This window comes from Pseudoliparis swirei, chromosome 9 (genome assembly GCF_029220125.1).
Source record: "Pseudoliparis swirei isolate HS2019 ecotype Mariana Trench chromosome 9, NWPU_hadal_v1, whole genome shotgun sequence".
NCBI lineage: Eukaryota > Metazoa > Chordata > Actinopteri > Perciformes > Liparidae > Pseudoliparis > Pseudoliparis swirei.
The window spans coordinates 13,292,098-13,316,885 of record NC_079396.1 but is presented as its reverse complement, the minus strand read 5'-3'; the positions used below and the strand labels follow the sequence as shown (position 1 = coordinate 13,316,885).

General features: G+C 42.8%; 1 protein-coding gene across 8 annotated transcripts in view; it reads right to left on the bottom strand.

Moving 5' to 3' along the window:
- Positions 1-1,058: 1,058 nt before the first annotated feature.
- si:dkey-151g10.3 (serine/threonine-protein kinase WNK3) overlaps positions 1,059-24,788 on the bottom strand; it is a 38,231-nt gene continuing 14,501 nt past the window's right edge. The window contains exons 3-25 of one of the 8 annotated variants that reach the window (XM_056422569.1): positions 20,856-21,028; positions 19,712-19,932; positions 18,568-18,725; positions 18,331-18,419; positions 17,983-18,202; positions 17,430-17,745; positions 17,204-17,319; positions 16,904-17,095; positions 12,794-16,021; positions 12,457-12,503; positions 11,330-11,465; positions 11,097-11,213; positions 10,898-10,999; positions 10,765-10,813; positions 10,499-10,651; positions 8,297-10,398; positions 7,856-8,102; positions 6,078-6,163; positions 5,648-5,982; positions 5,155-5,390; positions 4,976-5,071; positions 4,729-4,892; positions 1,059-4,457 (exon numbers count right to left, since the gene is read on the bottom strand). In XM_056422569.1, the coding sequence (XP_056278544.1) occupies positions 3,906-4,457; positions 4,729-4,892; positions 4,976-5,071; positions 5,155-5,390; positions 5,648-5,982; positions 6,078-6,163; positions 7,856-8,102; positions 8,297-10,398; positions 10,499-10,651; positions 10,765-10,813; positions 10,898-10,999; positions 11,097-11,213; positions 11,330-11,465; positions 12,457-12,503; positions 12,794-16,021; positions 16,904-17,095; positions 17,204-17,319; positions 17,430-17,745; positions 17,983-18,202; positions 18,331-18,419; positions 18,568-18,725; positions 19,712-19,932; positions 20,856-21,028 (9,135 nt within the window). In that variant the 3' untranslated portion in view covers positions 1,059-3,905. Of the gene's footprint in view, positions 4,458-4,728; positions 4,893-4,975; positions 5,072-5,154; positions 5,391-5,647; positions 5,983-6,077; positions 6,164-7,855; positions 8,103-8,296; positions 10,399-10,498; positions 10,652-10,764; positions 10,814-10,897; positions 11,000-11,096; positions 11,214-11,329; positions 11,466-12,456; positions 12,504-12,793; positions 16,022-16,903; positions 17,096-17,203; positions 17,320-17,429; positions 17,746-17,982; positions 18,203-18,330; positions 18,420-18,567; positions 18,726-19,711; positions 19,933-20,855; positions 21,029-24,788 lie in introns of those variants that run through there. The other 7 variants (XM_056422571.1, XM_056422573.1, XM_056422570.1 and 4 more) reach the window with 7 other exon arrangements.

Here is a 24,788-nt window from a genome sequence, read left to right as displayed (position 1 = left end):
CTAAATATTAGAATATCATGAAAAAGTATACTAGTAGGGTATTAAACAAATCACTGAATTGTCTAATTAACTTCGAAACACCTGCAAGGGTTTCCTGAGCCTTGACAAACACTCAGCTTGGTTCAGTAAACTAAATCACAAGTATGGGAAGACTGCTGATCTGACTGCTGTCAGAGGACCATCATTGACACCCTCCATCAGGAGGTAAGACACAAAGAAGTTTCTCAAAGAGCAAGCTGTTCACAGAGTGCAGTTTCAAAGCACATCCACAAAAAGTCTGTTGGAAGGGGGAAATGTGGCAGGAACCGCTGCACAACCAAGAGCGATGACCGCAGCCTTAACAGCATTGTGAAGAAGAGTCGCTTCCAGAATTTGGGGGACTTTGGACCACTCTGCAACTGTCCAGTGCTTCTTTTCCATAGCCCAAGTCAGGCGCTTCTTCCGTTGTCTTGAGTTCAGAAGTGGCTTGACCATGGGAATACGGCTATTGTAGCCCATTTGCCGGACACGTCTGTGAACAGTGGCTTTTGATACCTGGACTCCAGCTTCAGTCCACTGTCTTTGAAGCTCCCCCAAATTCTGGAAGCGACTCTTCTTCACAATGCTGTTAAGGCTGCGGTCATCTCTCTTGGTTGTGCAGCGTTTCCTGCCACATTTCCCCCTTCCAACAGACTTTTTGTGGATGTGCTTTGAAACTGCACTCTGTGAACAGCTTGCTCTTTGAGAAACTTCTTTTTGTGTCTTACCCTCCTGATGGAGGGTGTCAATGATGGTCCTCTGGACAGCAGTCAGATCAGCAGTCTTCCCCATACTTGTGATTTAGTTTACTGAACCAAGCTGAGTGTTTTTCAAGGCTCAGGAAACCCTTGCAGGTGTTTCGAGTTAATTAGACGATTCAAGTGATTTGTTTAATACCCTACTAGTATACTTTTTCATGATATTCTAATATTTAGAGATAGGATATTTGAGTTTTCTTAAGCTGTAAGCCATAATCAGCAATATTAAAAGAATAAAAGGCTTGCAATATTTCAGTTGATTTGTAATGAATCCAGAATGCATGACATTTTTGTTTTTTTAATTGCATTACAGAAAATAAAGAACTTTATCACAATATTCTAATTTTCTGAGACAGTCCTGTATTATATATATTGGGGGATTTGAAAATGTATGTAATGTGGACGTCTGATGAAGTTTAATGTGCCACCTAATAGTTGGGAATGTGGCATGTGGTATTTTGGCATATGGCTTTGAATGTTGTACAGCTGTCTCCATCTTGTTGTGTTGAGGATGAACTGATTGAACAACAGTAACCATAACGGAAATAAATGAAGTAATTGCAGGATCCGGTTTTGTCAAGCTAAATATTGTTACAAAATCCACACACCAATTTACTTTGATGTTTTACATCATTTATTTTGATTAGTTACAAAACATAAATAAAATCAACGGTTGAATTAGTTGCAATTTACAGAAGCTATATCACCAGCAACATACTTTATTTTTAGAGGTTACTCTGCCCAAATGTCCTTTTATCATTGGTTCTCAGTCATGTCATTGTGGGACTCCCTGGATTTGTGTTGCATTCATTTGTGAGTAAATTAAATCTGAACTGCAGCCTAATAGGAAGACGTGTGTAAGTGTGTTATGTATCTCTCACTATATTCTTATAAGACCCTGGCCTGTCAGGACTCAGGATATATCAAGATAGGGAAGTCCCATGTAAACACAGATGAAAACCAGTGTTTTCTAGTTTCAAATAACCTCAGATTAATAATAATGAAAAAAACAATTTGACAATTTGTACAACCCCATTTCAAAATACAAAAATATTCTTTATCTTTTAGATAACATTTTGGTAACACTTCAAGGACAAAGCCAGCTCCACATCATGAATCATGATCATTAAGCTGTAGTTTGCAGTCAACATGTTAGTATCATACATGACAGCACAGAATCTCACCTTCACTAATAATTAACTACATATCTGTGACAAAGTGGGTTGTCTTGAAAAATACAGAAAGATGGTGTTATATTCTATATTATGTCATTTTTGAACCACCGTACCCTTTAGCAGAAACTCTTCCTCATTAAACATTCATGTTTTAAATGTGTTTCACTCCCATGTAAGCAGTCTTCATCAACCAGAACAATATGTTGTTTTCAGTAGCACATAGTTTTGTAATCATTAATAAAACGCAAATGTGGCTTTGACTGCAGGCTATTTATTATGCCAAAAAAAAACGCCTGACTGTTGTTGGCCAAATGTGTGTTTGGCTAATCGCACTGATAACCAAATAAAATGTACAGTAATATATCCACTGCTGATATAATACTCTGTGTATCGCTGCATCTACAAATTAAGTGTTATAGAAATAGAGGAATAGGACATTTCTGACTTGAGTAAACCTTTTGCAGTGTGCATAAAGCACAATTATGGCCCACACTTATGCATTCACACTGACAGCCTATGGTCAGAGACTAAATAGTTCACAATTGAAACAAGGAATTTGTCCAGCGCCAAACAAAGTTGGCAAATAGGCAAGTGAGGTTCTGAGAACGATGTCAGGCTTACATCTAGTATATGGCCTAACCTCTCAAGCAAGGAAACAAGCCCAAAATATTACACATTTTAGGTTGGGTACAATCACATTTGAATGAAAGAAACAGGGATGCAATTTCATACCATGCAACTATCACAAAGCTTTGTCACACAGAAAAAATATATACACTCACACACCCACAAACAAATGCAGTCAATTCAAAAGGCAATATGGGTGTAACTCATATGGTCTCCCCAGACAATAGTAACTTGGCAGTTTAAAAAAATGTAATTTTCATCTTCTCCCTTAGCATGACACCTTGATTGCAGAGCTCAAACTGAAAGCAAAAATGTCAAATGCACTGAAAGCACATTTACTCATGACTGGTGCAAATAGTAAATGTGAGATTCATGTATTTACAGCAAGTGCAAGCAGTTTGCAGTCTGGCAAGTTAGTCATGAGGTAATGCATGCTTGGGCTGAGTGTATCCAGGTATCCACTGAATACAGATGGCATATTTAAATGTACCATCATATCATTAATTGATCTGAATTTATATCCCATCACTCAGTATGTTACAATTGTTAAACATAAAAGAATAAAAATGAAGCACATGCTGTACCAGTGAACAACACTGCAAGAGTGTGGTTGGTCGCATTGTGGTAGATAACTTTACCTTTCTCGACTAACGTGGTCTGGATCTTTTCGTTGCCCATTGAAACACCTTGTGCTGTCGGCATTCAGTTTCATGTCATGGTTATGAGAAGATCCTCTATGTCTCTGGTTTTTCATTGTGCCTCTACAAAAATATGTTATGCCTTACAGACACATCCATACAATACATGCTGATCAATTTTGACCATTACTAATTGCACTTTTAAAATTGATAGTCCTTTTAATGTAAGCATTGACAAATTAAACACACTGTCAAAACGTATGTCCTTATTATCTCTGCTTAGGGAGAGATTGAGGAGATTTGAAAACATAAACGTGAATGTTAATTCCTGTAAAAGGACACAAGGGATATGTACTTGGATACTTCATGAACACTCACACTCATAAACACACAACCATACATTTAAGAATGTATACATCTCAACACACAAACATATCATGATTCATAAACCCCAGCCTCTGTGTTCCATGTTACCCCCTGTCTGTCCATACTATAATCTATCATCTCTCGCATTCACTTCCCATCTCATCCAAAAGTACACTGGTATTATATATATTCATTGCAGTCTCAACTCTCTCATGCATACACAGAACAAGCACTCCAAAGGAATCTGCTTTACGTCCTGATCCTCTTCGTATTTTCATCTCTTGCACCTTTACATTGACCTCGATGTTCACCTTTTCACCGTTTCATTTCTGTCCCAGAGGAAGTGTAGAAGTGGGGGCTGTTGGGGGAATTTTGGCACTGGAAGGTAGAGCAGCAGTAGAGCAAGAGGAGGAAGAGGTTGAAGAGGGTGAGGAACATGAACATAATGCCCCCCCGATAGCAGCAATGCTATCTGTAGGTGCAGTTGTGCCACTGGCCGTGGACACTAGAGATGTGGGCATTTGGGAAGGCAGTGGTGGTTGGACTTGAGGTGGTGGCAGTTGGGTGATGGGTTGAGTCTGTGACGGAGATTGGGACTGTATGGGTGTTTGCATTTGGGGCTGCGGTATCTGCTGGCGGAGTGGGGACTGCTGATAGGTCATCTGCTGGAGGGGGAGAGACTGATGGAGGTGTAAACTTTGCTGCATCTGTGGAACTTGAGCCATGTGCGTTTGAGGTTGTGGTCCTGGAGAGTGCAGGGTGGACAGGCTTCCTCCACCTGTGTCTTGGGAAGGGGCTGCCACAGGCAAGCTGGAAGAGGTTGGGGGGGCCTGGGGGTTCAGTGGTGCCACTGGAAACCAACCTGGTGGAGCCACCTGTATGGAATATAGTCATGAGTATTGAGGGAATATTACAGGGCAATAATAATGTGTTGGTACTGTTGGCTCTCGGAACAATGTCTCTTTATTTCTGCCCAAATCTTTTTGCTACTCCACATTAGAACCAACTAAATAATGTTTAGCTTCTTTTGGAAAAGCAAAACCTTCTCCACTGTATGTATGATAACACATTAACTATCCCTCTGATCATATATTGAAGGTCATATTCATACAGTATTAAAAGTGAAGGCATGCTACATAGTCCTACCTCAGTCGGCTGACTCCAGCCTCCCAACTCCTGCACCTGCTGAATCTGCTTAATTTGATTCAGCGAAGGCTTGGGCGGAGCGGGGCCCATCGTATCCTTCGTCCAATTATCAACGAGTTTGTGCAGTTCATCTGTGAATGTGCTTTTTCTAAGAGGACTGTGATCTGTGGAAAAAGGAGGGCACGTATCACACCACTGATTGTCACAACATTATGTGTTGTTCTGATATATTGATGACAAACGGTACCTCTTTTAGCAGGCAGTGATGTGCAGTGCTCTTGGTTGCAGTATAGAAGCAGTCTACTCTGTTCACCACCTGAGAAACTACTTGACTGCTGAATCCCTAGACGGGAGATACAAGAAACATTCAAACAGAAAGCAAGCAACAGAAGAATAGAAAGGGAAATCATTCATAAAAGTGTGTACCCGAGTGTGTAACTCCGTTGTTATCCATGTGAGAGTGAGGCCGGGGCCGGAGTTTGATTTTGCCTGGCCTGGGCCTTCGAGGAGACATCACAGGTGGTCCCATGGGAAGAGGAGTTGTTCGGGACAAAGACACAGGCAGACTATAGCGTTGGTCTTTGAGGGAACGAAGCTGACCGTACAGCTCCTGCAGCTCTCTGTTCTGGTGGGACTGAAGGGATACCACCTCTTTGATGTGCCTGCAGAGGAAGAGATGCAAAACACAGAGCAGCAGGTGGGGAAAGATTCAGTAAAATCATGAACTGAAAATGAGGATGGAAAAAAAATAGCAATGAATATGCAAAACAAAAAAGGGTAGAAAGACTTTACACATTTCTTATAAAGCCAAGATACAACAACTAATGGAGACATGAGAGAGAACATGTAATTAATGAATAGACACATATCTTGTGAACTCTGAAATAATGATGTTAAATCTTTCCCTTCACTGACTTACTTCTTTCTGAGCTTGTGTAGTTCTTTTCTCAGGTCTTCATCATCCAGCTCACACTCATCATCATCGCTGCTGCCCAGGGGTGAGTGGCTGTGTCCATGACCTCGAGGCATGTGAAACAATGCTGGGGTCTTCTTACTTTCATCTTTCTCTCCGTCCTTCGCCCGAGATCTCCTCCTCTCCCTCTCCAAATTAGGAGACACCGGGGCGCTGTCAGTCTTCCCGTGCTCTTTCTTGGTCTCAGCCTGGGTTACAGAGAAGCGGCCCACTTTCCTGTGAGTGCTACCATGGCCTGATGGCGCAGCCTTCGGGGAGGAGGACTGGGTCACTGGAGTCACCTGATGGCAGAGGACGCATTACTGGCCCGTCCAGACTGCAATGACTATTCAGACTAATTGAGTAGCAAAGATCAAATCAGCAGTTTGGCTCCTACCCGAAATCGTCCTTTGTCTGAATGAAGTGGATTTGGCTGTGGTGCCTCCTTCTCCTCTCTAAGTGTCTGACTGCTGGAACTTCCATCTGATAAAAAGACAGCGATGAAAAACAAAAAGGGGAGACACGGACCCAGAGACAGGAACACAGAGACACAAGTATAAAGAGCACATACATGACAAGGTAGACACACACACACACACACACACAAAGACACAGAAAATGTGTATGACAGAGACACATACGCACATGGAGACATGGGGCACGAACACAAAGGCACACCCATCAATGTCACACATCATCAACGTTATGACTTGCATGCAGGTATGTGAAATGTATAATTATATGTTGAGTTGTGTGGCCGTCATTTTCTTAAACTATAAACAACAAAACAATATGAAGAATACATGTTTTTTTGTGGATGTAAAAAAATCATGTTTAAGAGATGTGTAATGGGCGTGTGGGACGGGGTGGTAAATGCTTGTTTCATTACAAACAAAATGATAGTAGATTAATTAAAAGAAAACACAGTGTGAAATGGCAGTTGAATGTTTACAACACTGTACCCCCACCCACCCCCACATCCACTCTCTCATTCTCACCATATATTCCCTTTCATATACAAGACAACAAAGCCCAATATCACTTAGAGATCCGAGCAAAGATCCACAGTGATAATGTTCAGTGTGTTTGATATTTGGGATTACTACATTAGCAAAGTAAGTCCATGGATAGTCACTGCATCATTTAAACTCAACATAGACATATGGAGCCTGATGTAGGTGTTACTTACAGATAACAATCCATTATTAGTAACTTGGGTAGAACATAACATACACGGTCATGCAGGTGAACTTGTAGCAAAGGATCTAAGCTACACCTATACATATTAAACATAGAAACACAAATGCATGCAAGATGAATGAAATACTTTGAACAGTGAGATACATCTTAGCTGTATGAAAAGCCTACCCATGCACACTAGTAGTAACTCATAAATCCTGGGTAATATGCCCAATATTTACTAGAAATTAGGACTTGTATCATTATCTCAAAATGTTATACAGATAATTCAATTGAGAAAGTAATCTTCATGAATGCATCAACTACAACTTTGGGATACAGTTGAGTCTCATGGAGCAATGCTATTCTGTAGGAGCTGACATAGAAAGTGTATATATGTTCTGAACTGATTACATAATAATAGTTTAGCATCTATCTTATTTGTGATATGACGTGAGCTGCATGGTGCTGTCTACACTGAGCCGACATGTGGAGGTGAGATGGTTGCTGCTGGCTGTGCTTATGAATTTTGTGAAAAAAGGGGGGTGTCATATGAAGGGGTATGTCATGGTCACGGGCACTGCTGGGCGTTACTCCAGAGCTCATCTGCACTGGAATGACACTGTGCCATTCTTCAACCCTCGTCCACTCTCCTCTGTTCTCGCCCCAAGGTGAGCACCCATGCAAAAGGAAAGGCTGCTAAGAAAATTAAAATAAGTAAAAAGGAATTAAGAAAAGAAACAAAGAAAACAAAACAATAATGTATGTTGTGATGTCAACACTTACACTGCATGGAGAATATTAGCACATTACAATAAACAAAAACAAGATTAATTAGCTGTAAATATTAAAATTATTTGACATTAACAGGTATTAATTCCAGATGGTTAAGAAGGTTATTTTACTACGTTAAACTAGTACTAGATATTAGATTTAAGTCCATGCCCCAACAACCCATTCTCTCTCTTTCGTTCTCTCTCTCTAAGAGGACGCTACCTTGCTGGACTCTGGGCTTCTTGAACAAGCTGGCGGAGTGGCGCAGTTTGCATGCCCAGTTTTTGAATTTGAGAGTCCAGGATTTCTTGCTAACAGGATTTCTGATACTAGGACATGTCAGGTTTAGGCCAATATATCCACCTCCTGCATTGTGCTTCTGGTGTTCATGCCGGAGGGGGATCGGTTGCTGATTGGGGGGCCATGATGCGTCTCCAGTGGTACTGGTATCAGAGTATGGGGGTACAGCCTAGAACAGTTAAGACAATTAAAAATGGCATAGAGTAGTTCAAAACGGAGAGACACAAATATGTAACCTCAACAAATAATACGTCAATACACTGAAATATGAACTTGTAAAAAAAAAAGTTAATTCAGTATGAGTACAATGAAAGAGAACATTTATAAAAACAATCGAAAATGTCATCCGTGGTTTTCACTCACAAGAATGGTTGGTTCTCCTGGTACAGGTGGACGCTGGAGCCCAGCCGATTCATCCTGACTGGGAGGCAGGTGAGAGGTAGGCATGGTGGACGAAGCAGAGGAGAAGTGGAGAGATGGGCAAGGCTGCTGTTCCACGGGGCCCATCTCCGCAAAGCTGGGCCGTTCCGAGGAAGCTTTCCCTCCTGTGCCATCTCTCTCTGGGTCAGGGGAGGTAGAAGAGGAGCGGGAGGTGGTGGGGGAGGAAGAGGAGGAAGATGAGTGAGGGGAGGTATCTGAAGAGGAGGCAGGTGGGAGAAAAGACGAGTGGTGGAGCGACTGTGGCTCAGATGACTCGTCTCCTACTGATGTGGAGGCAGTCGATGTAGGGCCAGAGGCAGCTCCCCCGGCCGGGGCTGCCCCGCTACTATACTCCTGATATAACAAGTTCCTCAGCTTTTCATCCAGAGTCTTTATGCGGTTGTCTACAAATTCAATTTTGGGGGGGCCTTCACTGTCTGACTCGGCCACAGAGGAAGGCTGAGCAGGGGATGGTGTCATTGTGAGGGAGAGAGCGGGTACGGTGGCTTCAGCGGTGCCCATATGGAGAGGTGGCAGCGAGGAGTCAGAGGAAGGTTGAAAAGGGGCGGAGTAACTGCACGTGTCCTCTGTGAAGCTTGTCTCTCCCGTGGACATTTCTGATTCAGATATCTGTAAACAGGACTGCTTCTGCAGCGGAAACTGCTGCTGCTGCTTCTGAGGTGTGTCCATGGCTATAACCGTCTCGTGTTGCTGCTCAGAGGGCTGCAGCTGTTTCTGTGACTGTATATGTTGTTGTACCAGCTCAGCAGGGTTCTGGGTTTGTTGTGGAATCTGCTGTTGCGGTACAGGTTGACCACTTAGCTGTGCCTGTTGTTGAAGAAACTGTTGACTAATTGACATGGGCAGCATTTGGCTCTGATCTGGTGTTAAAGCCACAGCCCCCATAAACAACTGATGGTGCTGCTGCTGTAACTGCTGTTGCACCATTTGCTGTTGCTGTAAGTGTATCGTACGATGCAAGTTTAGCTGTTGCTGCTGCTGGTGATCAATATGGGTCTGATGTTGAGGCACGACAGCAGCTTGGGGGGCGATAACCTGCTGCGGTATCTGCTGTAACTGTGGGGTGTACTGTGGTGTTTGCTGTTGAAGAATGGATTGTGGGGTCTGCTGTCGGGATATTGGTGGCAGAAACGACTGAAGAGGCACAGACTGTTGTAACAACTCTGTATGACCTGTCTGAGAAAACATCTGCACCTCAGTCATCTGTTGTTGAATTGGTATTTGTTGTTGCATTAGCTGCTGATGTTGTAACTGCTGGAGAGACTGTTGCAGCTGAATTTGTTCTTGGTACACTTGATGTTGAGATTGCTGTTGTTGCTGTGTTGTTTCCCGCTGTATCTGCTGTGCCTGTTGTTCAAGCTGCATTGCCTGCAGTTGCTGTTGAACTACTGGTACCTGTTGCTGTAATGCAGGCTGTAGTCGTGGCTGCGGTAGTTTCGATTGTTGTGAGACTAGTTTGTCCATCTGAGTGAGAGTCTGCTGCTGCTCCATGCCAAGTGTGCTAAGTGCAGAAGAGGTCACGGCAGCAGCAAGAGGAGGGGAATGAAAAGAGCTTGACGACCGGGCCGCTGCAGGCCCACATGACCTTGGAGCAGTTGTCACTGTATCCCCTATACTTTGACCTGCAGTGGAGCAACCAGTGCTTCCAGGAGGTGTGATGGCATCAGGGAGAATGGTGGTGGGTGTGGGAAACACAACATTAGGAGCAGTGGACAATGTGGGGTAGTTAGCAGCAGCAGGTATTGCTATTGATGAGGGAACAGTGCGCATTTGGTCAATAGAAGCTGAGGTGAGGACTGGCGGTTCAAGACCACCTAAAGCAGTGACAGAGGCCTCGAGAGTGGAGGCGGGCGCAGAGATGCTTTCAAAGACAGTGGTGTGAGGAGCTGGGGCAGAGATGGCTGAGGGGACAATGGAGGCAGGGGCTGAGACAATTGAAACGGGAGGGGAGGTGGCAGAAAGAGGGGGGCGGGGGGGAAAGGCCATGCCCGTCAAGGACTCCAGACTCTGGGATCCTTCACTTTCTACAGCCGCAGAGAGGAACACATTGTTAGTTTCTGTTATGCTGTCATGTCAGTCATATTAAAAAGCCATAGCATTCAAAGGGACATCAGTAGAGCTTACCTCTTTCTGTTTTAGGAGACTGTGGTATCCTGCTCTCTGCAGTGGGGGGTGGCGTGCCTGCTCCCTGACTCGAGAGAGAGTCTCTATGGTGGATGGTCTGGTTTATAAAGAAGCGCCAGCGTCCCACTGGAGAGGAATGGGGCACTGAGTCCACTGAAAACCATAAAGACATTTTACAACACATAACAGTATATAATAAGTACAGCATTTGTGCATACTGTAATGACACTTTTACGTGACAAAGAAACAATATATCCATAACTCACCTGAAGAGCTAGTGGAAGTGCTCATATGTAACTGTTCAGATGATCCAGTCTAATAAAGACATACATATTTAAATCCATTGAACAATTTAGAGTGGAAAGAAGGTTATAGATGGAAATATAGAAATCAATCTACCTGTGAATGTGTTTCAAGAATTTCGTGAGCTTTCTTAACTATGCCTCTAAGATCTTCAACAAATTTCTCTTTCTCTACATCAAGGACAAAGTCCTCCTCCACCTAAAAACAAAATGCAACCAAACAGAAATATATTTATGCGTAGAATGACTACTTTTGAAAAAGTAATTCAGACAATGGTAAGAAATGAGCAGTCTACCATGTAGTCTGCTATGTCCTCTGGGGCATCCCCTTCGATGTCAAACTTAAATGTCACCATCTTGTTGGTATGGGTTTCCAACTGGCATTCCACCATATTGTCTCCACTGCCTGACACCTGGGAGGGGGGGGGGGGGACAGCACACATGCACATTATATAGTTGTCATTTTCAACAAATCTATTTGTACACATGATTAGCAATACAGGGGGTTATTTGTTGCAGTTTTTTTCACCTGGAGCATGCTCAGTTGAAACTGATGTGACATTTTCTCAGGCCTCTGAGAGGAAGCATTCCTTTGAGTCTTTAATTTCTCAAACTTCCCATTGGCTAACAGCTGAAATGTTTCCTCTCCATTAGCTGGAACAGACCTGTGGGTGATAAAGTGGTAGTGTAACTGCATTGTCTGTAAGTCTCTGGAAATGTGCATATGTAATACATAGATTTGTTAACAGCATACTGTGCATTTACAACACAAAACACATGAATGTAAATGCATTATACAGGTTTGTGTGAAGAGACTACACTATGAGGCCTCGTGCAAGAACTCCTCCTGCAAACTGGTTCAAGTTATTTATAAGAATATGTGGTATGCACTAAGTTTCTCTTCTGTGGTCCAGACATGTCGTGTGAGTCCTACATGTGCAAACACAGGTCTGCTTTTCTCCACAGTGCAAAAAATGCTAACTTTACCTTTAACTTGAGTTTAAATATGCCTTTTTCAGTCAATAAAATATGCAACATATGCAGTCTTAATGCAAAACTATATTCAGTTTGACATATAATCCTGTGATGCCAATTTACTGATAATTTAATTGAATTTATTCCAGATTTGTATTGACATATTTCAGTAAAGCAACTAACTCGCTTTATTTATGTCACAGTGCAGCTCTGCTCTAATAAAGTGTTGTTGTTAAGTGTACTATGTTCGTATAAGTTTGGAACCTCTAACTACTGACACTGAAAAACAACCTCCTATTGCGTTATTTGATATTTTTGTGAATAAAACAGGCAGCCTTATATGGCAATTTTAAAGTGGGGATTAGACAAATGATCAAATATTACAAATGTGCACTTTCTCATTAATATGTGGCATTCATTAATTAAGAGTTATGTGAGTCTGACTTGGAACTTGCATTAGCAAGCTACTAAAATGTTCTGATATTTGTCCAGTGTAATTGGACTGAACATCTAAATGTGTTTGCCCTTTTAAGCTGCTTTCAAATGAAAGCTTTTCGAACCTGTCCTTATCAGTTCTCATAGTGTGTATCATGACGAATGAACATACTGAGTGATTGGACATGCAACCAGAATAATCGAGAAAACAGAGTTAACGTCAGACAGTAACGATATCAGACATACCCTAATGAAGAAGAATGACGTTCTGTACTCGACAGGTACAGACCATCCTGAAGAGTAACATGAAAACATTCACAAATACACAGATATAAAGAACAAAAGACACACAAAAACAAACATTCGCAACTGATCAGATGCAAGTAAAGCTATAATGTAATAATGGATATTGCATTTAATAACAAATATACTGTGTAATGCATATACTGATGTTTTAACATTTAACAATTGTTAGTTTAAATTAAAAAGACAAAGTTAAAGCCTTTTCATATAATTAAATACTCTCAATCATTCTGTCAACACATTTTATAATTAATACAGCACACTTTCATTCTTCCTGTACCTGAGCAATGCCCAGCAGGGAAAGGTCACAGTCTTGCAGCGAGGCTTGGGATAGTTTGGGGGCGTTAGAGTCAAGCGATTGAAGAGCAGTGACAGGTGGATGGGTGGTGGGTATAAAGTCGGCCTGCCCTGGTAAGGTTACCTGGGCCGCTGGCGGAGATGGAGGCAGCTCTGGCACAGGGAAAGCAGCAGGATAGTGGGATGGTAGGAATGGGAGAAATGGGAGCGATGTTGGGGGACATGAGGTATGAGACGGGCTGAGGGGCATTTGTTGTGCAGGGAAGACAGCATGGGGTAGCACAGGTTGTTCAGCTAGAGGTGTCTCAGTGTGAGCATGAGCCTGTATCTGACCATGTGTCTGCATTTGGGAGTTTGCTTGGCCCTGAATGCTGGTTTGTGAATGTGTGTGAGCTGGCAGCATCTGCTTGGCCTGGTGCTGCAGAGACGGAGGGGCACCTGCCACTGCCTGTGCAGAAGGAGCGGTCATCAGATGTGCAGCAGGTGGAAATTGTGAGAGCAGCTGACCCTCGTCAAGGGCAATCATATTCTGCTTCATTGGAAGAGGTTGCTCGATGGGAGTTTGGATGGGCTGTGCGAGTAACTGGGCCTGTGCAGGAGGTGGAGCTAATGGTTGCTGCGTTTGAGAAAGCTTCTGTAGCTGTTGCTGGTATTGCACAGCAGACTGAGGCACAGGAGGCTGGGAGATGGACTGAATGACTGAAGGGCCAGCAGAGCCTCCTGGGGGGTGCTGCTGAACAACTGGATGTAGTGTTGTTTGGGCTTGAACATAGTCGTGTCCCACCTGCGGCACAGGATGAGGAATCGCAACAAAGTTTGCAGGGTCAACTATAGAATTGAGACTATCGGTTGTTGTTCCAGTACCTTCAGCGGAGCCAGGAGACATAATCATCTGATGAAACTGTAGAACTGGCTCTTGTTGCTGCGGCTGTTGTGTAATATGAGTTGCATCTTGTTGTACAGATGGCATGGCTTGGTGGGTAGGCTGAGAGACATACTGAGGGGTCAGAAGGACAGCAGTAGCCTGAGCATGCATCTGGCTTGGTGACTGGCCATGAGTTTGTTGCTGGAGCTGGGTCTGCATGAGTCCTGGCATTTGAGCCTTTGGCTGAAGAGTCTCATGTTGGATTTGATTGGGAATTGAGGTAAATGCAGCTGGAGGCTGGACTAGACCTTGGTTTTGCTGACTCATCATCTGAATGTCCACAGTTGGGCCCTGACCATGAGGTGGCTGAGTCTGGATTAATGGTGGAGCAGTTACCTGGCTCTGTGTGAGTGTGGCAGGTGCTGGGTAATTAGTCTGTTGAGGAATTTGCTGGGTCTGGATGACGTGAGTCTGTTGCTGGATCACTGCCGCAGGAGGTACTTGATCCTGAGCTACTTGGCCTGTGGACTGGGCGATAAATTGGACTGGGCACTGGTTCTGGTTCTCACTTTGTCCTGGCTGGGTAATGACTTGAGCTGGGATAACAGCAGACGTCTGAACAGGGATGTGCGTAGTCTGAATGGCCATGGGGACCTGGGACTGTGATAATCTTTGAGTTTGGTGCTGAATCAGCTCAGTGCCGGCTGGCATATGAGGTTCCATGACAGAGGTTTGATGCTGCGGCTGGGCAACACATGCTTGCTGCTGCTGAATCAATGCTGCTTGCTGCTGTTGATCCATCACTTGATGCTGAGTGAGAGCGACATGAGGTGTAATCTGAGTGGCGTTTAGTTTTGGGATGCTCGTGTGCTGCACATCAGTTGGTTGCTGCTGAATCTGCTGCTTACTGTTACTTTGGGGAATAGGGACAGCCTCTTGCTTCTCAGTTTGCTGAAGTTGAATAATGGCTGCTTGTTGCCGCTGCTCTAGAATCTGATGCTGTATCAAAGCCTGTTGCTGCAATCTCTCTGCTTGTTGTTGTTGTAACAGGACTTGTTGCTGACACTGTTGCTCAAACTGTTGTTGCAACAGGGCTTGCTGCTGCTGCTCGATCTGCTGTTTGAGTTGCACTTGTTGCTGCTCATGTTGCTGTTGCTGGAGCTGAGCTTTCTGTTGTAGCTGATGCTGTTGTAAAACAGCTTGCTGTTGCAGGTGCTGTTGTGTCAGTGCTTGCTGCTGTTCTTGTTCCATTTGTCGGAGTAAGGCTTGCTGAGGCAATTGTTCTGCTTGCTGTTGAGTCTGCTGGGGTTGCTGCTGTAATACAAGTTGTTGCTGCTGTTGTTCACTTTGTTGTTGCTTCTCTGGTTCTGTTTGTATTCCACTTTGGTGTTGTACAATTTGTTGATAAAACGGATTAGGCTGATTTTGCTGTGAAGGAGGCTGCTGTTGCTGCTGCTCTGACTGATGTTGTACAATTGCTTGTTGTGGTACTAGACCTTGGTGTTGCTGCTGCTCTTCTTGTAGCTGTAGAATAAGAGATTGCTGCTGTTGTTGATCCAACAAGTGCTTATGTATAAGTGCTTGCTGCTGCTCCAGTTGCTGTTGTTGTAGTTGGGCCTGTTGTTGTTGCTGCTGTTGAAGCAGGGTTTTTTGTTGCTGCTGATCAAGCTGTTGCTGGACGAACGTCTGATGTTGCTCGAGCAATAAAGCTTGTTGCTGTTGTAACAGAGTTTTCTGAAACTGTTGTTGCAGTTGTGGTTGTATCATGGTCTGTTCCCCCTGCTGTGGCAATGGCATCGCTCGCTGCTCCATCGCTGTGTGGCTAGGTATTACTTGCTGCTGAGGAGTTGCGTGAACAGGTGGAGCAGGTTGCTGTACATAGATCTGCTGCTGAGGCTCATGTTGATGTTTCTGGACAGCTACAGCTGAAAGGCTCTGTGGATGATGTTCCGTTGGTGGCTGAGTCGCATTAACGTGTTGTTGTTCGAGTAGAGCAGCCTGGGCCTCCATTTGCTGCTGCAGCTGCTGCTGAAAGGTGGTGTTCTGGGGATCCATCCCTATCTGTTGTTGTTGGACAATAGTCTGCTGAGGGGTCATGACAGGCTGTGTTTGCTGGGGTGCTGCCTGGGGAATGATGTCAGTGAGCTGCATGGGAGTGGCAGGGGGTTGGGTCTGCAGAGCGAGGGGCACAATGGTCCCCCCGAGTCCAGCAGGATCATTGACTGATATGGATGTAGTGAGAACATTAATGGGTGCTTGTGGGGTAACAGGTATGTATGACAGTGAGGGGGCCAATGACCCATGGGGGGTGGCAGTTTGAAATGAATCTGATGGGAATGTTTGTGACTACTCAGTGGTAATGACAGAATGATGATTGATGTTGAATGAAGAGGGAAAAGAAAGTGGTGAAAAAATTAGGTAAGAATTAGCTTTGGCAGGGAGGATAAATTATCCACACAATTAATGTTATAGAACAGGGTTTCCCACATGGGTTTACGGCGCAGATAGGCTGCCTCACCTGAAAATAGACTGCAAAGATGTGTCCAAAGAATTTAGTACAATTTAATAAAGTAAAACATTAATTTCACATGGCAAGTCTATACAGTATGTTTAACCCTTGTGTTGCCTTCGGGTCAATTTGACCCGATTCAATGTTTCACCCTCCTGTCGCCTTCGGGTCAATATGACCCGATTCAATGTTTAACCCTCCTGTTACCTTTATATTTACTAACATATTTTACCCTTGAGGTCAATATGACCCCAGCTATTAAAATCTCCAGAAAATTATTAGAATTAATATTGTTTTCCAAGTTTAAGTGTGAGGTACTTTATGTTTGTTTGTTGACTCCCGAAAGAACACCGACATTAAACATTGAATCGGGTCAAATTGACCCGAAGGCGACAGGAGGGTTAAATATTGAATCGGGTCAAAATGACCCGAAGGCAACACAAGGGTTAATTGAGAGGTAATTTCACCATTACATATTACCAACTAACTAATCCCCTGGGGGAAACCCTGTACAACATACAATCAGATGGTCTATCTTTGACCATTAACAGGATGATTTGTGGTTAGGTAAATAGGTATTAAAGAGTAAAGAGCCCAACATTTGATTAAGTATTGGAACCATAGCTTTACTTACATTGAAAATAATAATACATGTTGTAGCCACAGTATAAATATATGGGTTTCATTTGAATACTAATTAGTTTCATCATCATTTTCACCTGAAAATATTGTTGTGGGATACTTGAGACCTGTGGAACCATGGTACTGGGCTGAAGATATGTCTGACCAACAGGGCCTCCTCCACTTTGGCCTACGGACATGTTGGACATACTAACGCTCTGACCAATAGGCACATTTGGTACACTTCCACTCTCACCAATTGGGAGCATTTGAGTCAATGCACCAGTACTCTGAAGAGCAAGAAAATAGTTAATAAACAATGTGATATATCAAGACCAATATTTCAAACAGTGATCAATTCATCAGCTTGGTGTGAAGAAAACAACGTCTAAACGTACAGATGCCGTAGGGGGGAGAGTATTCTGGGAGCGGGTGTATGATTCCCCTTGTTGGGAATACAACTGGCTCTGTCCACTTGCATAAGATTCACAGCTGGCACACTCAATGCTCTCACCTTCAAAGTGGATTAAAAAAAAGAAGAAATGTAAAAGCGTATTAATTCATAGCGTACCACTCTTACAAAATACTGTTGTATGAAATATATAATTAAGAGGCATACTCTACCTGGCAGACTCAGGTTTGTTCCACTGAAAATATGTTGCTGCCTGACATGCCGGTCCACTACAGGCAGCTCCTCAGACTCCTGCCCTCTTCCTTCTCCTCCAGTCTGTCCAGCTGCCCCTGGCCCCAGTGAGGATGGGCAGGATGGATGAGGAAAGTTGGAGGAGGTGAGAGTGGGGTCTCTTTTTTCTTTGACGCCTTGCTGCTGGAAGAGCTGCTGCTGTCGACGCTCCCGTGACTTTTTTATCAGATTTACACGGTCGCGGATGGATTTTCCCACCACCTTGGCATCACTCTCATGGAAGAATCCTGACTTCACCTGAGAGAGAGAGAAGAGAGAGAGAGAGAGAGAGAGATTAATGACTAGAGGAAGGCTGAGGGAATCTAGGTCAGCTTGAGGTGCCTTGAAATGGCTGATAAATTAGGGATTTCCCTCATTACCTTCATGCAAGTTTTTAAGCATCAATGCAACTTTCAGGTCCACCTTATCCCATACTGGATCCTCCCACGGACACCATTTTCGACTACTCTGGCCTAAATTGAACCTGTATCTCACCATCTCTAGAGCCACTTCCTCAGCGCTATCATTCTCCAGGTCGTAGCTGAACTCGATGGCCTCGTTGTCTTTGTGCTTCCCCTTAAGCTTCTTGGGCTCTTCAACCCAAATCCGGAGAGCAAGACAGTCCTGGGTGCCTCTGTCCTCCTCTGCCAACTCCACCCGGACCCCTGTGTCCTCCCCAAAGAACGCATGGTTCAGGAGGTCTCGGATGGAAAGTCTGTCAAGGGAAAGACAACAAAAGGAGCAGGGATGATGAAACAGGCATCAGCATATTTAATGATCCTGATCAGGAATTCAGCTTGTGACAATGTAGTATGTTATGTAATTAAAGTTAGACCTGCTCACCTCTCACTCTTGTTCTGACGAATGCAGGCTTCTATGATGTCTTTGATTTCTGGATCAGTCACTTTATCAAAGCTGGCTGGCTTTATACCCTGCAGAAATTATGGAATCAGGTTCTGGGATATCTAATCATTGAATGTATTGAGTTTGGATCACACTTCAATAAATTATTAAAGAATAAGTTTACACATGTCATCACCACAAATGCAATGAGTTTGTATAAGATTCAAAGAGACTCACACTTGTGACTTTGCGATAGATCTGAGCAGCATTTTGGCACTCAGAGTAGGGGTATTCTGAAGTGGCCATCTCTAGCATGCACATCCCGAAGGCGTAGACATCCACAGACTCATCATAGTGCTCCTCATACATCTCTGGAGCCATGAACTCTGGCGTTCCTGTTAAAACCAGATTATAGTTCACAGTGAGTTATAAGCAGAAGAGCTGTCACTGTTACAATCTGTATTTACTGTCACATAACAATGTCTGCAGAGCACTAATGCCCCAAAGTCAACGGAGGAATTTGTAACAATCTTTCTGGTGATCGCTCTGGCTTCCGCAGTTGCTTATGGAGCTAAATGTTACTCACAGTGCATTGCTTGAGTTGGTTTACAGAGCCAACACCTCATCAGTGTTCTCTGTTTGCGTTAAGTGCAACTCACATAGATATTAAAGTGACTCTATCAATAATAATCGATGCCTTCAAACAGCTGATGACCCCTGTAGAAATATGAACAGTGCTGAATGCAGAGAAAAGTATAAAGGCCCTGACTCAGTTTGCTGATGCAGCTTCTATATGTTTGGCATTTCTCTCAGAAGATCACAGGGTACGGAAACGTTTTTTTATTTAAAAATTCCATACTTCAAGACGAAGACTACCCTTGCATATGGCCGCCTCCTCCGTGTTGGAAAGGTTAGACGATTTCACACAAAGTTTGCATCTCGATTTATTTTCCCATTTGGAATCCGTAGCCAATCAGGCTTTGAATTAGGGAAATTCATATCAGCCCTTGGAAAACGTCAGTGCCCTACTACACGGTACGCGGTACACGGTCTAATAACTTGCACTGAGGGGTGTGCGTTTCGTTGCTTTCCATTCTTCTTACCTTCTTTTCAATGACATCAAGCTCGCTCGAGCCCGTGCTCTCTCACAAAGTGGCATACATTTTGGCTGCGCTGGGGGCCATTTATTTTTTCAAATTCAGAAGGATATATTTTAGAAAACAGAATAGGAACAATAGCCTGGAAACACAATTTGTTTCCCATATACTCTTCCTTTTTCCATACTTAAACAGATAGACATAGAAATTACAAAAGAATTCCCTGAAACTTTTCTATCCTGCGTAGGAAGTGTGGAGGTACTTGGTCTACTGATGAGGCTTACCAATGACACTCTTGGCAAAGGAGGTTCGCATAAGAGTTGCCAGTCCCAGGTCACCTATCTTGACTGAGCCTGTGGGGCCTGTTATGAAGATGTTGTCACACTTAAGGTCCCGGTGGAGTATTGGAGGAGTCCTGGTGTGAAGGAAGTGAAGGCCCTTCAGGATTTGCCGACACCAGCTTCTCAGGACCTTGGGTTTCATCACTTTAAAGCGCTTCAAGTAACTGTGCAGAGAGATAGAGCAGGATTGTTAAGTGAAAACCAAAGAAACTGTAATAAGCCACCGATGGACAGCTAGATGATCCCCATGAAACAAAACACTACCATAAATACTTTTGAATTCCAATGATATGACAGCAGGACTTCTCTTAAATCACTTTGAATATTAAATTCTATATAATGACTTAGATTGATCAGATTCATTTTCTTCACCATGAAGATAAGTGAAATATTATTTTACTGTAATCATAATCTCTATTAATCAAAGTTGGTTCTTAAAAAAAAATTCACAGTATAACTTGCTAAAATAAAAGAACACCAGTCCATTTGCAGAAGCCTTTAGGTTGATTATCTTGTTGTTGTTTTGGGAGAGGATTGAGGAGCACCATGTCTTTATAGTAAGCAAATATCCACACCATGTGCTCATAGTCAGCAGGTGTACAGCTATGGTTTTTGCACTGAAGCTACAATTGCTACAGATGATGTAAGTGAGAGAAACTACTTTATTTCTTCTAGGCCTTTCATCGACATGTAAATGATGATGCATACTGTACTTTGTAACATAAAATTCAGCACTACACACTACCAGTACCAGCTGTGGAGACACTGGTACAGCTGTCTATTTATAAAGCATATGCAGTTCTTTGTTTGTTTTTTACTTGTGATTTTGTATGTATTTTATTATATTTTAATGTTTTGTAATATCTGGACATTGAGTCTGTAATAAAAGTTTGATTGATTGATTGATTGTACATCAGCGCTGTTTTATTGGTAATTCTAAGCGCTTCATTCATTTATAACAATTTGCAGTACAGAGTTGCTGCCTATGGGTGACATTTACTTTAATGGGTGTGGTGACATGACAAAGAAGAAAAATAGTGGACTGTCATAGAGTTAAGAATAATAGAAATGAGGAAGTTGGGCTAACGTTTTGAGTGTTCCTGAAGTCATGAGTTCAGTGACCAGCACGATGCACTTCTTGCCACGCAGCACAGACTCCCAGGAATCATAGAAGCGTACGATGTTGGGGTGCTGGAGCCCCTTCAGCATCTCGGCCTCCTCCTTGAAGCGTTGCTGCTCTGCTTTGGTCAGCTTGCGGTCCTGAAAGGAGATGAACAAGTTATATGGCATGACTGTGAACATTTGCTCCCCCAGAGCTTTAGAGGTTATGACTCCTATACTCTCACTCAATTCCACAACTGCAAACACTGTTACTGCCACTAGATGGTGCGAACAATCCAGAGTTGCGTGTCATGAGACAACACCCAACCAACCAGTGGCTATATAAAACACATTTCTGCTGCATCTGCCACACATCCCCAGTATGGCGGCCGGAGTGGACGTGGCAGAAATCCAATTCACTGGCACAGGCAGAATCCCACAGGAACAGACACAGCCATTGACTCATCCCGCTGTTGAACACTGGTCCATCGGTTGTTTATACGATGTTAGACTCTTGCATGTTATGCAGAGAAGGTGTTCGCTTCTGCAGTTTAAAAAATCAGTATTGCTTGTGTATTCTTTTGTATTCTTCAAACATAATCCTCACAATTAAAGCATTTTACTGTGCAGGAAATAGTGACTGGCCCTACTATGTCATTGTGTATTTTTCGACTTTACACAAGCAACTGTTGTTGGTGTCTACTATTTTCATGTGTACAAATAACAAAGAATTTTAGATGTTTGACCTTTGTTAACCTTGTGACTTGCTCTGTGAGAGCATTTCTTTATGATATTGAAAAGTATAAATCGAAAGAAAACACTTCAAGAGTCCATTGTCATGTTTTTGTATGTAACAACACACAATCTTTAACCATTTATGAAAGAGCAAAATACTGTATAGGAAAAGAAGAACAAATTAAACAGTGTGTCTGACAGTGTGTCAGGGAGTCGAGTGGTGGCAGCCATTGTCATGTCACAAACAGACAAAGCTATAAATAGAAGTCAGTCTAACATTGGCTCTACTGATCGATTCCATCGATGTTGAGCTTTTTTTTCTCTCCACAAATTTCCCGAAAGGGACACGCTACGCTGTCCTGCAGATGTTTAGATGTGTATACATGTTCATGTAATGCAGTTTCTCTGCCAATACCTTTTTATATTTATCATATGGGTTTGTTTCTTTTCCAGCATGCGCTGATGTTGTACCTCTAGTTCTCTTCCCTCCTGTGTCTGTGGTTCATCGTTTCCTCTCTGTGTCTATTCTGGTTCAGGCTCCTTTTCTGGAAGTACTGGTGGAGGCAATTGCTCTACACCTCCCTGTTCCTCATTGTACTATTATGGCTAAGAATAAGTTAGCCTTTGTGTGCTCATTCCTTTAACACCAACTAGCTCATGTTATTATGTGCATGCGTGCTTAACCCTTGTGTTGCCTTAGGGTCATTTTGACCCGAATCAATATTACACCCTCCCCCCGCCTTAGGATTAATTTGACCCCATTCAATGTTTAATGTCGGTGTTCTTTCGGTAGTCAACAAACAAACATAAAGTGCCTCACACTTAAACTTGGAAAACAATATTAATTCTAATAATTTTCTGGAGGTTTTAATTGCTGGCGTCAAATTGAACCCAAAGGGTAAAATATGTTAGTAAATATAAAGGTAACAGGAGGGTGAAACATTGAATCGGGTCAAAATGACCCAAAGGCGGGGGGAGGGTGTAATATTGATTCGGGTCAAAATGACCCTAAGGCAACACAAGGGTAAAGCAATTATGTGTTTACCTGACTGTGTGCAGGTTTATCTAACCATGCTTAGGTCCCAATACTGTCGGTCTCTACAGCCGCTCTAGCCATATCTACAAGTGCTTTATTTCGTCTGGGACTACTGTGTTTGGGTGCCTGAGTCCTCAGTCTCACTCTTTGGTCAGAGCATCACTCTGCCTCACTGTCTTGCTCAGTGTTTGGCCGCGTGTCCTGTCTGCTGCCTCCTCAGCATCTGTCGTGTCTCTCACTGAGTGTGACATCAGACAGCCTTAAGGTCAACAAAGGTCACGAAGAGTTCAGTTGGCGAGATTGTGTCTAGACAGACACACACCAACCTTCTTCCTATTATAGTTACCCACACCCACACACATATATTCACACAAAGAGAAGCATGTCAACAATTAAAACATCTCTAGAAAAAAGGCAATGTGACATAAATAAGTCGCAGTCCTATTTCCATTGCCAAGCGCTCACAAATACAAGTACTGCTGCTAGGAGGCCTCATTCACACTGATTTATGTGATGCAATTAAGGGAATACTACAATACAATACAATAAGAATTTTTAATTCATATTTTATTGTCTGTGTCATGGAGGTCTTGGTGCTGTCATAGACAATTTAAGCCTCACCCCATATAAAAAGTATAAAATCACAATGAATACCAATAAACAAGGTAAACAAACATACACGTGGGTGCTGCAATTAAAATCTAAACAAGCAGTAAGGGGCACATATTCTCTCTCCTCTCTATATGTACCATGTGAGCCACATACAAGATGTCCATTGCCTTGTGGTGAAAACGTGATGCAATCCAAGAAGATTATGATGTTACATTATTGTTGAGATTGCGTCATTTTCTTTGTCTGTCCTTTGTTTTGTCTAGAATTAGCAGTCAGGCTTTCAGGATCACTTTACAAAATCAGAACACCTCGACAATACAGGAACTCCCTTCGTACAGTCTCAACAAATACAGAACATTAGAAGTTTCACAAGCCTCAGAAGCCTCATATATGGACAGGATATGGCTTACAAGGCACATTTGATAGATGATGAAAGGCTAGAATAATTAATGCAAATATGAGCTTTTAAACAACTATTTTGGCAAACACTGCAGGAATATCAGATATCATACAGACTGATGATGAAGTGGCTTCTCTGGTTACATTCTTATCTTGATAAATAAGGGCTGCTTCAGGGCACTGTCAACGCATAGGGGAACATTAGTTCTGCTGGAGATGAATATTATTGATGAGCATGTATGTAGTGTGTATGGCTCTGAATGTGGGAAAAAGCATGTCAGTATTTGAAAATCCAAGGTGGTGGGTGGCTACAATTAGATTACTGAAAGCTTCAACAGCTCAGACTAACAGGATAGATTGTTGGAAAAAGGCTCGCCCACACGCCAGATTAGAACCTGAAGCCAATCGGCCAAGTTCACTAACCTCGAGGCATTTGTGCGCTGCACTGGCCACTTGTTTGCAGGAGGCCTTTTTTCTCTACATGTACTGAATATATATGTACTATATGTACTGAATCCTGCTTCTCATATAGAGAGTTGTGAAAAGGTGTAATAAAGGAAATCAATGTAACCTTAATAATGTATCTTACAATCTGACACAGAGTTCTTCTCTTTTGTGGACTTTTTCTCTTTTGTTGTCAAATGCCTGAGATCAAAATGACGTCATAATAATTTGAGCACGTGTTCTTCAGATGTATTGATTGTTTGATTAGCATATACAGTTAATTCCTGGGGTATGTGGTAATCGCTCTAACATTCAGTCGCAATGTAATCTCCATTGTGAGTTAGGTAATGAACATGTAGCCTGAGGGTCACTTGCGTTGGCGCCCTATTTGAGCCATGCGTCAGTTCAGCTGTAGTCCATCTGATTCCTAATGTTAGTCACCCATCAATAGTCTGTTCTTGCTTTACCAAGCCAACCCCATATTGTCTTTTGCTGCTATTTGTTAGACTGGGCCAAAGAATAATGTAATGATTAAATTTGTTCTACAAATTATATGGTTCTTTTGAAAACTTTAACCAGTCTACATTGATTGTTCTTACCAAGGGTTAGAAATACAGCTATCAATGATAACACGAGGTAAGCAGCAGGCGGCGACCAGAGATGATCTCTCAACCTTTTGAAAGGCTCGCTTAT